This window comes from Trichechus manatus, unplaced genomic scaffold (genome assembly GCF_000243295.1).
Source record: "Trichechus manatus latirostris isolate Lorelei unplaced genomic scaffold, TriManLat1.0 scaffold00308, whole genome shotgun sequence".
In the NCBI taxonomy this organism is placed as follows: Eukaryota; Metazoa; Chordata; class Mammalia; order Sirenia; family Trichechidae; genus Trichechus; species Trichechus manatus.
In genome coordinates, this window is record NW_004444244.1 from 512,678 (window position 1) to 528,269 (window position 15,592).

Here is a 15,592-nt window from a genome sequence, read left to right on the forward strand (position 1 = left end):
TGGACACGGGAGATCCGAGGTGGAGAGGAGGAGTGTGCTGTCAGTGCAGGGAGAGCAACTAGGGTCACATAACAATGTGTGTATAAATTTTTGTATGAGAAACTAACTTGAATTGTAAACTTCCACCTAAAGCACAATTAAAAAAATTTCAAGCACTGGAAAAGTTAATCTCCAGTACACAACAAATACTAAATAATCTGTAACCTAAAACCTTTGCTATGCTAGTAACAGAATTATCAATTGCATATGATGGGTAATTAATGAGACTATCCAAAACCATCAACTCAAATCAGTGAGTACTAATAAAGCATCAAGTTGGATGAACCCCTGAACTCTGAAAAGGAACCATTTTTCAGCAATCCTAAGATACATTTTTTGTTTTCATCTTCACATTTCTGAAACAGGTGTGTTTTAGAACTAATGGTATGTAATTTAATTGCCAATATTTTATTTTTTAGTATACATAGGTTTCTTTTTATAATTCATGGTATCTTAAGATCTGATGAAATGTAACATATCTCCTGTTGTTCTTCCTGCATTTTTGTGCATGAGTCCCTCTTTTTCCAATCTATTGGTTTCCACAGACTTCCCTTCTATAATCAGAGAAATGCTCCCCAAGGACTTTGATCACATTTAAATAGTACTAAAGAAGGAAATGCATAAGAGAGAACATTAAAAATAAAACATAGTTAAAAACATTGATAAGGCATAGATCAAAGGAAATTGAGAAAAACAGATTATTTTAATACCCATTTGAGACTCAGATTTCAGACCTATCCTCTGGCTTTACTGTATATGGATCCTAGTGGTACTTATTTGGCTCCAAATCCCCATTAGATTTATATAACACCAGCCGATTAGAAGATATATGTTAAAAAGTCAAACCCATAAGAATAGATGTTCAGGCACAATCTTATAAAAGGGTTGGAGAAACCGGGCGTGGGGGGGCATTCATTATTTTAGAGATCACGGAAACAGAATCACATCATTTATGAGACTGCCTCATAGTACCCAAGCAAGCAATGAGGGATATTATGCAATACTAAAGAGCAAATGCTGAGTCATCACCCTAAATCATCACCATATGTCATGCTCAGAGTTGGAGTCATATATTAAGGGAATATCTCTTGAAGAAAGGCAAATGTCTTACTTTTTCATACCTTATTAGAAATTAGCTATGCTCCCCCTGAATTAATGGTTCTATGTATGATGCCTCCCCCTGCTTATTCCCAGTTGGCTGCCTAAGGTTACCTCTGGTCTAGATGTATACTCTTGGTTGCAGTCCCTCCTTCCCAAGTTAATACAGTATCCATATCTTCCCTGTCTGGTATTTTTTATATATGGATACTAGTATTTGGGGAAAGACTGGGATATAGAATACTAGGCAACCTCTTCAGCACTGCCCGAGGAATCATTAACCTTTGTTTAGAAAATCAGGGCTGCAATTTGGAGCTCACTGTCTCGTAACTTTCAATTTAGTTATGTATTTGAATTTTCTACCCTCAGCTGTTGCATGAACTTTAGTAACTCCTAGGAGATGAATGCCTAACTCTGAGGTACCGATCCCCACATCCAGTTCCACCCGTAATACCCAATGATAAGTCTGCCCTTCCCAAACATACTCTCTAAATACAGTTCTTAAGTATGTTAAAAAAAAAACCTTAAATTGTCTCTCTTTCATGCAAACTTCCCTGATCATTCTAACTGGGTGGTTCTATTTTGTACAATAGTACTTTATGCCTTGAATGAAAAAAACAAAAATCTGTGTAGCTATTTTTATATGATGTACTTCTAGCCAAATATAAAAATTGTACAAATATGTGTCAGATGTCCACAGTGAATTCTAAGGAGGCTGGGGATGCTGTAAAAAGTCAAATGACTATTTTGGGGTACTATACATCAAATATTATAAAAAGAGGTAAGCTGAAAAGAAAAATATCAAACTTTTCCTTTGTTTTGCTTAGTATAGAACATGGTGGAGAAGAAGATTAAGGAAACAAGATAGAAAAGTGTTGAGAGGAATTAAATATCCTTAAATATATTTCACTTGACATGTTTCAACATGGTGTATGTACCCTACTTGGCTTTAGTTTGGGGGAGGTCACCTGACGTCGTGAGATTTGGAAGTACACCAGTAAATTAGCCACACCTAGGAAAAAGAACTACTTATATTCCTGAGGAGTCACTGGGTGGTACAAACGGTTCATGTGCTTGGCTGCTAACTGAAAGGCTGGAGGTTTGAGTCCACCCAGAGGCACCTTAGAAGAAAGGCTTGGAGATTTACTTCTGAAAAAAAGCAGCCACTGAAAACGTTATGGAGCCTAGTTCTACTCTGACACACATGGGGTCACCATAAGTGAGAACTGATGAGACGACAGTTGTCTTTTATGTTCCTGAACAGTTGCTTCAGGGAGGAGGGAGGGATACTCAACATCCTGCCAAAATAGTGTATGGGGATGTACTACATGACTAATTATTCCATTCCTTGTTGTGTAGCTGCAGCCTGTTATGTATTTTTGCAATAAACCCAAGAGTTTCCATGTCCATCATACTGCCAACCACCCCCTCAGCCTAAAACTGGCATATTACACAATCAGTTTAGAGTGCGCTACTCAGGGCCAGAAGGAAGTATGGAAAACCACAAGGCACGTGATTTGAGGAGACACCAGAGTTCCAATTTGTTAGAGAATGTGAGCAAGGGAACCATGTCCTGGTTGGACAAATATAAAGTTCTCCTGGTTAAAAATGTTGGGCAGGATGTGTAGCTCTAGTAACACTGGCTCAATTATTGAGTACAAGTGTTTTCACTCTCTTCATCTGAGGAACCACAGCAATCTATTCTTTGTATAGCATAAAAAGTGCTTGGTACTTAAATTACTTTTAAAATAAATGAATGCTTTTCAGTGAAGGAACATATCTGAATAATCTTCACTATTTCTCCCCTTTGTAGAACATAAAGGTAAGAGTGTTGTTAAAAATATTTAAGTCTTTACAGTACAAGCACTGACTGAAGACCTTAGTGGGCTCACATCATTTAACAGGTATCTTTTCTGTGAACCCGCTGGTGGATGTGAAGGTTGGAGCTCTGGCTGAAGCCCTTTCCACACTTGCTACACTCATAGGGCTTCTCTCCAGTATGTACTCTCTGATGAATGAGGAGTTTGGAACTCTGGCTAAATCCTTTCCCACACTTGCCACAATGATAGGGCTTCTCTCCAGTGTGGACTCGGAGATGGATGCGAAGATCTGAACTCTGACTGAAGCCCTTCCCACACTCATAGCATTGGTAAGGCTTCTCTCCGGTGTGTATGCACCGATGAATATGAAGGTTTGAACTCTGACTGAAGCCCTTCCCGCACTCTCCACATTTGTAGGGCCTCTCTCCTGTGTGGACTCGCTGGTGGATGTGTAGGTTAGAGCGCTGACTGAAGCTCATACCACACTCACCACACTCATAGGGCTTCTCTCCAGTGTGTACTCGCTGATGGATGTGCAGTTTGGAACTCTGACTAAAGCCCTTCCCACACCTGTCACATTTATAAGGTTTCTCACCTGTATGAACTGCATGATGAATGAGTAGACTTGAGCTTCTTGTGAAGCCCTTCTCACACCTGTCACACTTATAAGGTTTCTCATCTGTATGGACTGCTTGATGAATGAGGAGACTCGAGCTCCTTGTGAAGCCCTTCCCACACTGCTCACATTTATAGGGTTTTTCTTCTGTGTGGTCTCTCTGATGACGTAGTAGTTCTGAGCTCTGACTAAAGTCCTTACCACACTGAACACATTTATGTAGTTTCTCTTCTGAGCGGATTCTCTCATATGGATGAACCTTTGGGCTGATCTTAAGTATTCTTCCACAGTCATTACAGTTACAAAGTTTCTCATTTATATGAGCCTTCTGATGACAATAACTGACAAACTGTGATTTACAACCATAAATGCCTTTATGGGTATAGTCAAAGGGATCCAAGGATTCTTTCAACTGGCTATTGTGGCAGATTGCCTCACCACTGAACAATGGAGGGACCAGTTCTGTTACATCTGACAGAAGTTTAACTTGAAGGTTGTCTGAACAATGGTCCATGGGAGGACTTTCCCCCCATATCACTTTTCTCTGAGTACTTTCTTCAATTACAAAGAGACTTTTGCTTTCCTTAGAATCCTGTGGCTCATTCTTACAGAACTTCACCGAAGAGTCCTGTGTGGACATTTGGCTTGGGACTTTCAAAGACAGATATTCTTCATTTTCCTTTTTTTTTAAATCATCACTTTGAAGAGTTACCATGTTCTTATTTCTAGAAATACGAGAAGAAGCTTCTCTCCACTTTTGACAAGCGGAATGATCTAGTTCTGGGTCTTCATACACTTCCTCTTGAAGATTCACAATATAATCCTGACTCCCAGTTATTGTATTAGCCATCTTTTCCAAAATTAGCCAGTAGGAAAGCTCTTCATGTAAAAGATCCCTAAGTCCTTTCTCTTGAAGAGTCTCTACAGAATTTTCATTCAGTTCTCCTAGGGAACAAGAGAATTCAGTGATACAAATGAATAAAATGTAGATGTAAGATTTCAGGAGCGGCTAAGGCCTGAAGACTTACTAACTAGGAAATGTTAAGTTTCTTGTCCTTATAGTCATATTCTTTGGGTTAATGTCAGGGAGAGAGAAGGCTTGGGTACGTAAGACAGGAATTCCTTCTCTGTTCTTAAGTGTAGTCAGTAAAAAGTATTCCTCCCCTAATCCTGCAGAAGGCTATGAATCCTACACCTTTGCCACAAATAACATTTCATTTCACTGCATTAAAGTTGCATTTAATTGGTAATCTACTCTAATAGGTATTGGGGATCCACGGAGAAAAACTGAAATTCTTTTGCTTAGCAAGCTAGAACTTGATGAGAAGACACACAAGTATATCAACAAAGATAACACAATGTAAGTGCTATAACAGGTGTATGCACAGCCAGTATGGGCGCAAAGAACGGGACACTCAACCCAAACTAGAGGGCCTTGGAGAAAATTTCTGGGAGAAAATGACAGAAAAAAATAAGTGAAATGTGGAGCGAGACTATGACACACTTAGGAAAACTACAAGAAGCTTCTTATGAAGGATATAATACAAGTAAAAGTGGTAAAGAATGTGCCCTGGAGAGGAAGGGAGGAGCTAGAACGAAGGGCTTGCTGTGTAATACTAAGAATTTAGGGCTAAATCCCTCAGGGGATTTAAAGAAAAGCTAGTGTGTGAGTGTGTGGGTGTGTGCTATCGAGTCGACTCTGACTCATAAAAACCCAACAGGACAGAGTAAAACTGCCCCATAGGGTTTCCAAGGCTGTAATCTTTATGAAGCAGAGGGCCACATCTTTCTCCCATGGAGCCGCTGGTGGGTTTGAACCACCGACCTTTTGGTTAGCAGCTGAGTGCTTAACCACTGCACCACTAGAGCTCCTTTTAAAATGTTACAGGATTTAAATTAGGAGTAGAATGACTAACTTTGTAGCTTATAAACACCATTGGAAGACAGCAGGACTTTGGGTAGAGAGAAAATTACAGACTGTAGGAGCAAATCAGAAGAAAAATTATAAAAGTGATGGCTACAGAAAGAAATTAAAAGTACACTGAGGTATCATTTTCCATCTGTCACACTGGCCAGAACTTGTTAGTCTGAAGACACACATTGCTTGTTGAGTGTAAATTAGTATCACCACCCCCCACCCCATTAAGGACATTTTGACAATTACCAAAATTGCAAATGTACACACTACTCAGCATTCCAGTTTGGGATTTTACTCTTCAGATTTCCATGCACAGTTGTGAAATGATATTTACACAAGATTACTCACTGCAGATTGTTTGTAATAGCAAATGACCAGAACCTGGGTAGAGAAGAGTTAAGGACATGGAAGAAACTTTTCATTGTGCACTTTTTCATACTTTTTTAACCATGTAAATGTATTTTTTAAAATAAAAAGAAACAGCTACATAAGCATATCATTTGGAAATATGAAATATACACAATAAGGAACAGCTGAAAGGATTAAAACTGACTGCTTTTGAGAAAACAGATGTGGTAGGTGGAGGACCAGAGAAGGGACTACTGGTTTTTGTTATAAGCCTTTTGACGTGATACGTGATTTACCTATGTGAATGTACTACTTTGTTTACAAATTTTAAAAGTAATGGCAAAAGGAAAATATAAAAGAAAAACATTTAGTTTGGAGCAATTAAATCATGAGGTGGGCCAAAGTTGTTAAATGGTCAAAGGATATTGCTCCAGTATCCTTACTGTACAGTACTTGAGAACGGCTAGTGGTTATAGAAATTGCAAGGATATGAAAATCAGTGGGGAAGGGACTGTATTAATGGTACATTTTGTAAGTAGCAACGAAACTGTGAAATTAGGTTTTTTAAATATTTAAAATAATATGAAAAACGAGTGGGTAGTATTAGGAGGAAATGCCGACATGATCAGAAAAAGGATCTTATTATAGGGAGTTAATCAGACATAAAAAAAAATCCTACAAAATACTACATAAAACAGCAAGTTGAAAAATTCATACAGTATAATCCAGTATTTTAACACATATTTGTAATGTACACATGTATGTATGAAGTACACAGAAAAAAGGGAGTACATAAACTATTATTAGTGATTTCACTTAATATTATATTTCAGTATTGTTTGTATTTTGGAGACTTTTTATATTTTACTTGTATAAAAAAATACTGGACAACTTATGTTCAATTTTATATCAATAAAAATGAAAACTTAAAGCACAGTTTGAGATTGGAAGCCATATCCTACTTCATTTCTGCCCCTCTGTGAACCATGCTCTACAAAACAGCCACAGTGATACTGGGTAAATCAGAGCACATCACTCCCCTGTTCCAATGGCTTCCCACTGAACTTTGAATAAAATCTAAACTTTTTACCAGTGCCTTCAGTGCCACGATATGAGCCGGGCCTTCCATACCACTTCTTCCCACTCCATTCTTCCCAGATGCTCCCTGTGTGCTAGCCATACTCCTTCTTCCAGGTCTTAGGGTCTTCTACTGCACTATTCCCTCTTCCTGGAATATTCTTCCTCTCATTAGTCACCTGCTTGATGCCTATTGATCCTTTAGATCTCAGTCGAAATGTCACTTCACAGGCTTTGCCTGAAACTCTAAATGACACACACATCACCGTCATCCCATCAATGCCATCATTTTCTCAGAGTGCTGCTATACCCTTTGTAGGACTTAGCAGATTTAGAGTCTGTTTACTTAATGTCTCTCCCACGAGACTGTAAGAAATATTTCTTCTCTGCTAAAGTATTATCAACAATTATTAAATACTGTGTACACAGCACTAGAAGTATTAGAAACATTGCTTTCCCTCTAGGAACCCGGCTGGAAACAAGGGAAACACATCAGTCACAGATCCAATGGGTTAAAAAAAAAGCATACAAAACAATATGTAATCAGGTCTGAGACTGGGAAATAGAAAGCTCTTAGAACAAGGGGTCAACTGGAAGAGGTGATCAAAGGCTGCACCCAGGATATGGACTTCGAAAAAACTCTTAAAGAACAAAATTAATTAGAAACTAAAACTTGGTATAATTGAAGACTCCAGAGCAAGGACGCATGGAGGACCTTAGGAACAGGCTTAGGTGGAAAGGTGGGTAAGCTTGGGTAGCAGAAACAGTGCTCTCTAGGGTACAAAAGCCTCCAGAGCCAGGCAGAGAGTTTAGATGCTCTACACCAGCGACTAAAGCTAATTCCCATTTTTATCCAAAATGGTATGTTTAAGGGAGACAAGTCTACTTGCAACATCTGACTGGGGCTTGAAAAATGATGTCAACAAACTTGTTTATTTTTTACCATAACTCAAGCATTAAGTGGATCCATTTTAGGGTGAAATCTGTGGGAATTAAGAGTGTTAATAAATTTAAAAGAATTTAAAACCAAAAAGAATTGATGAGATTTGGAGATGCTGAATATGAGAGAGAAACCTAACAGTGGCTTACTTCTAAACTAGGAGACTGGAAGAACAACTTTTATATTGACAAAAGTGGGAATACAGGAAGGGAAGTTAAAAAGGAGAATAATTTTTTAAATTCTCAACACGCTGAATTTGAAGTGACATTGGATATTCAAGTGCATATTATTTCACAGCCAAGAAAAAAACAAAGGGAATAGAGTTTAATAGAAGGATAAGAAAGAGAGACACCAGGGTTATGAAAACAGAAAGGTTAGGTGAAGCCATTTAAACGTACGCTAGCGCTTGAGAGACGCAGCCGAGTGTACACAGACAGCGTGCACTCTCAGCAGGAGAAATACTGCCCCAGACAGGTGGACAATGCTTCAGGGGAGGCATGGAATCTTAGCTATTAGGAATGCTCTGTGGCCCTCCAAAACTCAATCCCACCTGACAAATCTTATTCCTTACCATTTAGTTTCTCTCATGAGGGAGAACTTTGTGTCCTTGGGCAGGGGGGTGATAATTAAAAAAAAAAAAAGGTTGAGAAACACAGTAATGGAAAAGCAAAGAGCCCATTGGGATTTTTATAGACAGAGAAGCTAGGGAATGCAGAGAAAAGGAGTAAGAGAGAGGCTTACTAAGATTTCATTTAAGTCAAAAAAGAATTTCAAGCACCATCAAAACCATCAGAAAAACTGCTAACAATAAATACTCTGAAAGAAAAATTAAAAGCAGAAAAAATTCTGAAAGGGAAAAAGTTCACTGGTGACCTACAACTGAGTAATTCTGGTAAAAGACAGAGAAAACCCAACAAGTTTATATAAAGAAAATGGAAGCCCCGACTCTCACCAGGGGAGGTAATCACTTCGTAGAGGTCTCCTCACTGCCCAGCTTAGCAAATAATGGCCAGAGAGAGCCGCAATCACTGAGGGACTGGGCTATGGACCACATGTGTACCGAAGCAGGGAAGAAAAATCCTGAAAGACACGATTACTGGCTATTTCTCTTCAGGCCTTTGTATCTGTATTTTATTATAAAATGGCAATTTCATATGGTTCAACCTAGTGGGTATAGATGCATTTTCCTATCTAATTAAATCTTTATCACCATGTATTTATTTCTTATTGTACTTCAGATGAAGGTTTATGGAACAAGTAATTCCTCAGTAAACAGTTTGTAAAAATATAGTTTTATGACATGGATTAACAACCCCACGACATGTCAACACTCTTCCTTCTCGAATTTGGGTTCCCTATTATCAACTTTCCTGTCCCCTCCTGCCTTCTAGTCCTTGTCCCTGGGCTCTTGTGCCCCATTAGTCTCCTTTTGTTTTATGGGCCTAATCTTTGGCTGAAGGGTGAACCTCGAGAGTGACTTCATTACTGAGCTAAAAGGTGTCCGAGGGCCATACTCTTGAGGTTTCTCCAGTCTCTGTCAGGCCAGTAAGTCTGGTCTTTTTTTGTGAGTTAGAATTTTGTTCTAAATCCGTCTCCAGCTCTGTCCAGGACCCTCTGTTGTGATCCCAGTCAGAGCAGCCCGTGGTGGTAGCCGGGCACCATCTAGTCGTACTGGACTCAGTCTGGTGGAGGCCATGGTAGTTGCGGTCAATTAGTCCTTTGGACTAATCTTTCCCTTGTATCTTGTTTCCTTCGTTCTCCCTTGCTCCCGAAGGGGTGAGACCAGTGGAGTATCTTAGATGGCTGCTCACAGGCTTTTAAGACTCCAGACGCAACTTACCAAGTGTCTTAGTCATCTTGTGCTGCTCTAACAGAAATACCACAGGTGGATGGATTTAGCAAAGGGAAGTTTATTCTCTCACAGTCCAGTAGGCTACAAGTCCAAATTCAGGGCATCAGCTCCAAGGGAACGCTTTCTCTGTTGGCTCTGGAAGAAAGTCCATGTCATCAATCTTTCTTTTGTCTGGGAGCTTCTCTGCGTAGGAAACTCAAGTCCAAAGGACGCGCTCTACTCCCGGCACTGCTTTCTTGGTGGTATGAGGTTCCCATGTGCCTCTGCTCATTTCTCTCTTTTATATCTCAAAAGAGATTGGATTAAGACACTATCTAATCTTGTAAACCTCATCAGCATAACCTAATCACAGTGATAGAATTTACAACACATAAGGAAATCACATGAGATTACACAATCATACAATACTGGGAATCATGACCTAGCCAAGTTGCTACACACATTTTTGGAGGGACACAAGTCAATCCATGAGACCAAGGTAGAATGTAGAACATTCTCCTTATAAACTATGTTATGCCAATTGAGCTAGGTGTTCCCCAAGACCATGGTGCCCATAGCCCTCTGCCCAGCAATTCGGCCCCTCAGGGAGTTTGAATGTGTCTATCGAGTTTCCAAGGCCTTTCCTTGTACAAGTTGTCCTGGCTTCCCCAGTACTGTGCACTGTCTTACACTTCACTAAAGTTATCACTTATCTATTGTCTATTTAGTATTGCACCCCTGCATCCCTCGGAACCATCAAAGACTGTGTCTTTTTGTGTGTAAACCTTTTCATGAGTTTTTAATAGTGGTATCCTAAGTATTTGTCCTTTGTGATATTTCACTCAGTATAATGTCCTCCAGTTTCATCCATTTTATGAGATGCTTCATAGATTCATCATTGTTCTTCATCATTGCATAATACTCCACTGTGTGTATGTACCATAGTTTGTTTATCCATTCATCTGAGATTGATGCGCATCTAGGTTGTTTCCATCTTTTTGCTATTGTGAACAGTGCTGCAATGAACATGGGTGTGCGTATGTCTATTCGTGTGATGGCTCTTATTTCTATAGAATATATTCCTAGGAATGGGATCACTGGATCATATGGTATTTCTATTTCTAGCTGTCTAAGGAAGTGCCATATTGTTTTCAAAAATGGTTGTATAATTTTGCATTCACACCAGCAGTGCATAAGCGTTCCAATATCTCTGCAGCTTCTCCAACACTGGTTACTTACAGTTTTTTTGATTTGTGCCAGTAATGCTGGGGAGAGACGGTATCTCATTGTGGTTTTGATTTGCATTTCTCTAATGGCTAGTGATCATGAGCATTTCCTCACGTGTTTGTTGGCCACCTGAATGTCTTCTTTGGTGAGGTGTCTGTTCATTTCCTTTGCCCATTTTTTAACTGGATTATTTGTCTTTTTGTTGCAGAGGTGTTGGATTTTCTTGTATATTTTAGAGTTCAGACCTTTGTTTGACTTGCATTGTCCAAATTTTTTTCCCCAGTCTGTATGGTCTCTATTTACTCTTCTGTTGAAGTCTTATGATGAGCATAAGCATTTATTTTTGGAAGATCCCAGTTATCTAGCTTAACATCTGCAGTTTCTGTGTTGTTGGTTATGGTTTCTATCCTGTTAATGCCGTGTATTAGAGCTTCTAGCGTTGATCCTATATTTTCTTCTATAAACTTTATAGTTTTTGGCCTTATATTTAGGCCTTTGACCCATTTTGAATTAGTTTTTGTATATGATGTGAAGTATGGGTCCTCTTTCATTTTTTTGCAGAAGGACAGCCAGTTCTGCCAGCACCATTTGTTAAAAAGACTGTTCCCCATCTGACGGACTTTGGGCCTTTGTTGAAGATCAGGTGACAACAGGTGGATCGATTTACATCCGGGTTCTCAATTCTGTTCCATTGGTCAACGTATCTGTCGTACCAGTACCAGGATGTTTTCACCACTGCAGCTGTATAGTAGTTCTGAGGTCAGGCAGTGTGAGTCCTCCTACTTAATTCTTCTTTAGTAGTGCTTTACTTATCCGGGGCTTCCTCTCTTTCCATGTGATAATCAGTTTTTCCATCTCTTTAAAGAACATTGTTGGTATTTGGATCGGGATTGCATTATATATGTAAATCACTTTGGGTAGAACTGTCATTTTCACAATGTTGAGTCTACCTATCCATGAGCAAGGTATATTTTTCCATTTATGTAGCTCTCTTTTGGTTTCTTGCAGTATTGTTTTGTAGTTTTCTTTGTATAGGTCTTTTACATCCCTGGTTAGATTTAGTCCTAAGTATTTTATTTTTTTAGAAGCTATTATAAATGATATTGTTTTCCTGAATTCTTTTTCATCGTTCTCTTTATTGGTATACAGGAATCCAACTGATTTTTGTATGTTTATCTTGTATCCTGCTACTGTGCTGAATCTTCCTATTAGTTCCAGTAGTTTTCTCGTGGAATCTTTTTTGTTTTCTATGTATATTATCATATCATCTGCAAATAGGGACAGTTTAAATTCTTCATTACCAATTTGGATGCCCTTTATCTTGTTTTACTTGCCTTATTGCTCTAACTAGGACTTCCAGCACAATGATAAATAGGAGTGGCAATAAAGGGCATCCTAGTCATGTTCTTGTTCTTGTTCTTGTTCTCAAGGGGAATGTTTTCAGCCTTTCTCCATTAAGAATGATGTTGGCCATTGGTTTTGCATAGATGCCCTTTATTACGTTGAGAAATGTCCCTTCTATATCTATTTTATTGAGAGTTTTTATCAGGAATGGGTGTTGTACTTTGTCGAATGCCTTTTCTGTTTCAACTGAAATGATCATGTGATTCTTTTCTTTATTTATGTGGTGGATTACACTGATTTTTTAATGTTGAACCATCCTTGCATACCTGGCATGAATCCTACTTGGTCGTGGTGTATTTTTTTTTTTTTTTTGATATGATGCTGAATTATATTGGCTAGAATTTTGTTGAGAATTTTTGCATCTATATTCATGAGAGATATTGGTGTATAACCTTCCTTTTTTGTGGTGTCTTTGCCTGGTTTTTGTATCAGGGTTATGCTGGTTTCAAAGAATGAATTTGGAAGTGTTGCTTCCTTTTCTATGTTCTGAGATAGTTTGAGTAGTACAGGTATAAGCTCTACTCTGAATGTTTGGTAGAATTCTCCAGTGAAGCCATCTGCGCCAGGGTTTTTTTTTGGGGGGGAGTTTATTTATTACCTTTTCAATCTTTTCTCTTGTTAAGGGTCTGTTCAGATTTTCAACATCATTTTTTGTTAGTTTGGGTAGGCAGTGTGTTTCTAGAAATTTATCCATTTCCTCTAGGTTTTCAAATTTGTTGGAGTATAGTTTTTCATCATACTGTTATGATCCTTTTTATTTCAGTTGGGTCTGTTGTAATATCCCCCATTTCCTTTCTTATTCGGGTTATTTGTGTCTTCGCCTGTTTTTCTTTTTTCTTTTGTCAGTTTGACCAGTGGTTTGTCCATTTTGTTGATCCTTTCAAAGAACCAACTTTTGGTTTCGTTGATTATTTCTATTGTTTTTCTATTCTCTATTTCATTTACTTCTGCTCTGATCTTTATTATTTCCTTTCTTCTAGTGGCTGTGGGCTTTTTTTTTTTTCTGTTTTCTATTTGTTTGAGGTGCGTAGTTAATGTTTTGATTTTGTCCCTTTCTTCTTTTTTGATGTGTGCATCTATTGCTACAAATTGTCCTCTGAGGACTGCGTTTGCTGTGTCCCAAAGATTTTGGTATGATGTATTTTTATTCTTGTTTGATTCTAGGAATTTTCTGATTCCATCTCTGATTTCTTGTATTACCCAGTGGTATGTAAGCAGGGTGTTATTCAGTTTCCAGTTATTTATTTATTTTCCTTGCTCCTCCTGTTCTTAATTTCTATCTTGATGGCACTGTGGTCAGAGAAGATACTTCGTATTATCTCAATGTTTTGGATTTTGTTGAGGGTTGCTCTGTGGCCTAAGATATGGTCTGTTCCAAAGAACGTTCCATGTGCTTTGGAAAAAAATGTGTACTTTGCAGCTGCTGGGTGGAGTGTTCTATATGTGTCTGTGAGGTCAAGTTGGCTGATAGTGCCCTTTAGGTCCTCTGTATCTTTGCTGAGTTTCTTTCTAGATGTTCTGTCCTTTACCGAGAGTAGTGTGTTGAAGTCTCCTACTGTTATTTTGGAACTGTCAATTTCTCTGTTCAGTGCCGTTAGAGTATTTTGGAGCCCTGTCATTGGGTGGTTAGATGTTTATTATGGTTATGTCTTCATGTTGGATCATCCCTTTCATCACAATATAGTGTCCTTCTTTGTCATTTATGGTGGATTTTGTTTTAAAGTCTATTTTATCTGAGATGAGTACTGCGACTCCTGCTCTTTTTTGGTAGATGTTTGCTGGATACATTTTTTTCCATCCTTTGATTTTTAATAAATTTATGTCTTTGTTTCTAAGTTGTGTCTTTCTTAGACAGCATATGATGGATAATGTTTTTTTTAATCCATTCTGTCACTCTCCATCTCTTTATGGGTGCATTTAGGCCATTTACATTCAGTATAATTACTGATAGATGTGAGTTTACTGCTGTCATTTGGTAGTACTTTTTTTTGTGGTGCTCATGTTTTCTTTGCTCCTCTTACTCTCTTGTGCTGAATTCCTTTTGTGGATTTTTTAAAAATTTCTTTTGTTTTGGAAATTTTGTTTTTAATGGTTCTTTATGTCTTTCTTCTTTATTTTGATGAGTTGGTTTGTTAACTTTCTTTGTGGCTACCTTGAAATCTACCCTCATCTTTCTAGGTTTGAACCAGTCTACTATTAGTTGGTATTGCCTTGACTCACTTTCCATTAGAAAGTTCTATACCTACACCATTTATTCCCTCCTTTATTGTTATGATGTTGTTTTCATTTACAGATTAACCTCTCTGGTTTTCTGTGGTAATTCTTTTGGTTTTGGATAGTCCTTGAGAGTTCATTTCTTAGGTTGGATATGGCTGGTACAATCCTACGTCCTAGATTCAGCCTGTGGTCTGATGTTGTTTGTTCTCAGATCGATCAACTCCGTTTAATAATTGCTGTATGTCTGGTTTGGTTTTTACAGAGTCCCTCAACTTCTGATTATCTAGAAATGTCCTAATTTCACCACCATATTTGAATGAGAGTTTTGCAGGATCGATTATTCTTGGCTGGCAAATTTTTTCTTTCAAGGTTTTATATATGTCATCCCATTGCCTTCTTGCCTGCATGGTTTCTGCTGAATAATCTGAACTTAGTCTTATTGTTTCTCCTCTGTGACTTTTTGTTTTACTTGAGCAGCTCTCAGGATTCTTTGTCTGTCTTTGGTTTTAGCGAGTGTAATTATGATATGCCTTGGTAATTTTCTTTTGGGGTCTATCCTATATGGGGTTTGTTGAGCTTCTTGGAAGGTCAGCTTTTCGTATTTCATGATATTGGAGAAGTTTTCTGTCAGTAGATCTTCAGTAATCCTGTGTTTTCTGTTTCTCCCATCATTCTGGAACGCTGATCGCTCGAAAATTTTTGCTTTTGATTGTATCCCACATAATTCTCAAGGTTTCTTCATTCCTTTTTTGGAGTTTTCCTCAAACAGAGTTGTATTCAAATTTGTCTTTAATTTCACTTATCCTGTCTTCCACCATTTCAAAGCTGCTCCTCAGCCCTTCTATGACACTGTCAAGACTTCCAGCAAAATGGCACTCTAGGCAGAAGCACCACGCCGTCCCTCCACAGCAAAGATCCGAAAAACTAAGCCAAACAAAGAAAACAACAATCCTGAAACCCTAAAACCTCAAATGAAGAGATAAAGAACTCAGCCAAGCACCAAATGGAGTGAGAAAACTGACAGAGAATGGAGAGCGAGGAGAGATTCATGCAGAGG

At 38.4% G+C, this 15,592-nt stretch overlaps 1 protein-coding gene across 5 annotated transcripts in view; it reads right to left on the minus strand.

Moving 5' to 3' along the window:
- Positions 1–15,592, minus strand: part of ZNF239 (zinc finger protein 239) — a 34,513-nt gene that overhangs the window by 5,429 nt on the left and 13,492 nt on the right. Inside the window, exons 1-3 of one of the 5 annotated variants that reach the window (XM_012559777.2) lie at positions 6,930–8,011; positions 5,738–5,872; positions 3,553–4,518 (exon numbers count right to left, since the gene is read on the minus strand). In XM_012559777.2, the coding sequence (XP_012415231.2) occupies positions 3,553–4,518; positions 5,738–5,768 (997 nt within the window). In that variant the 5' untranslated portion in view covers positions 5,769–5,872; positions 6,930–8,011. Of the gene's footprint in view, positions 1–52; positions 4,519–5,737; positions 5,873–6,929; positions 8,012–15,592 lie in introns of those variants that run through there. The other 4 variants (XM_023725408.1, XM_023725407.1, XM_023725410.1 and 1 more) reach the window with 4 other exon arrangements.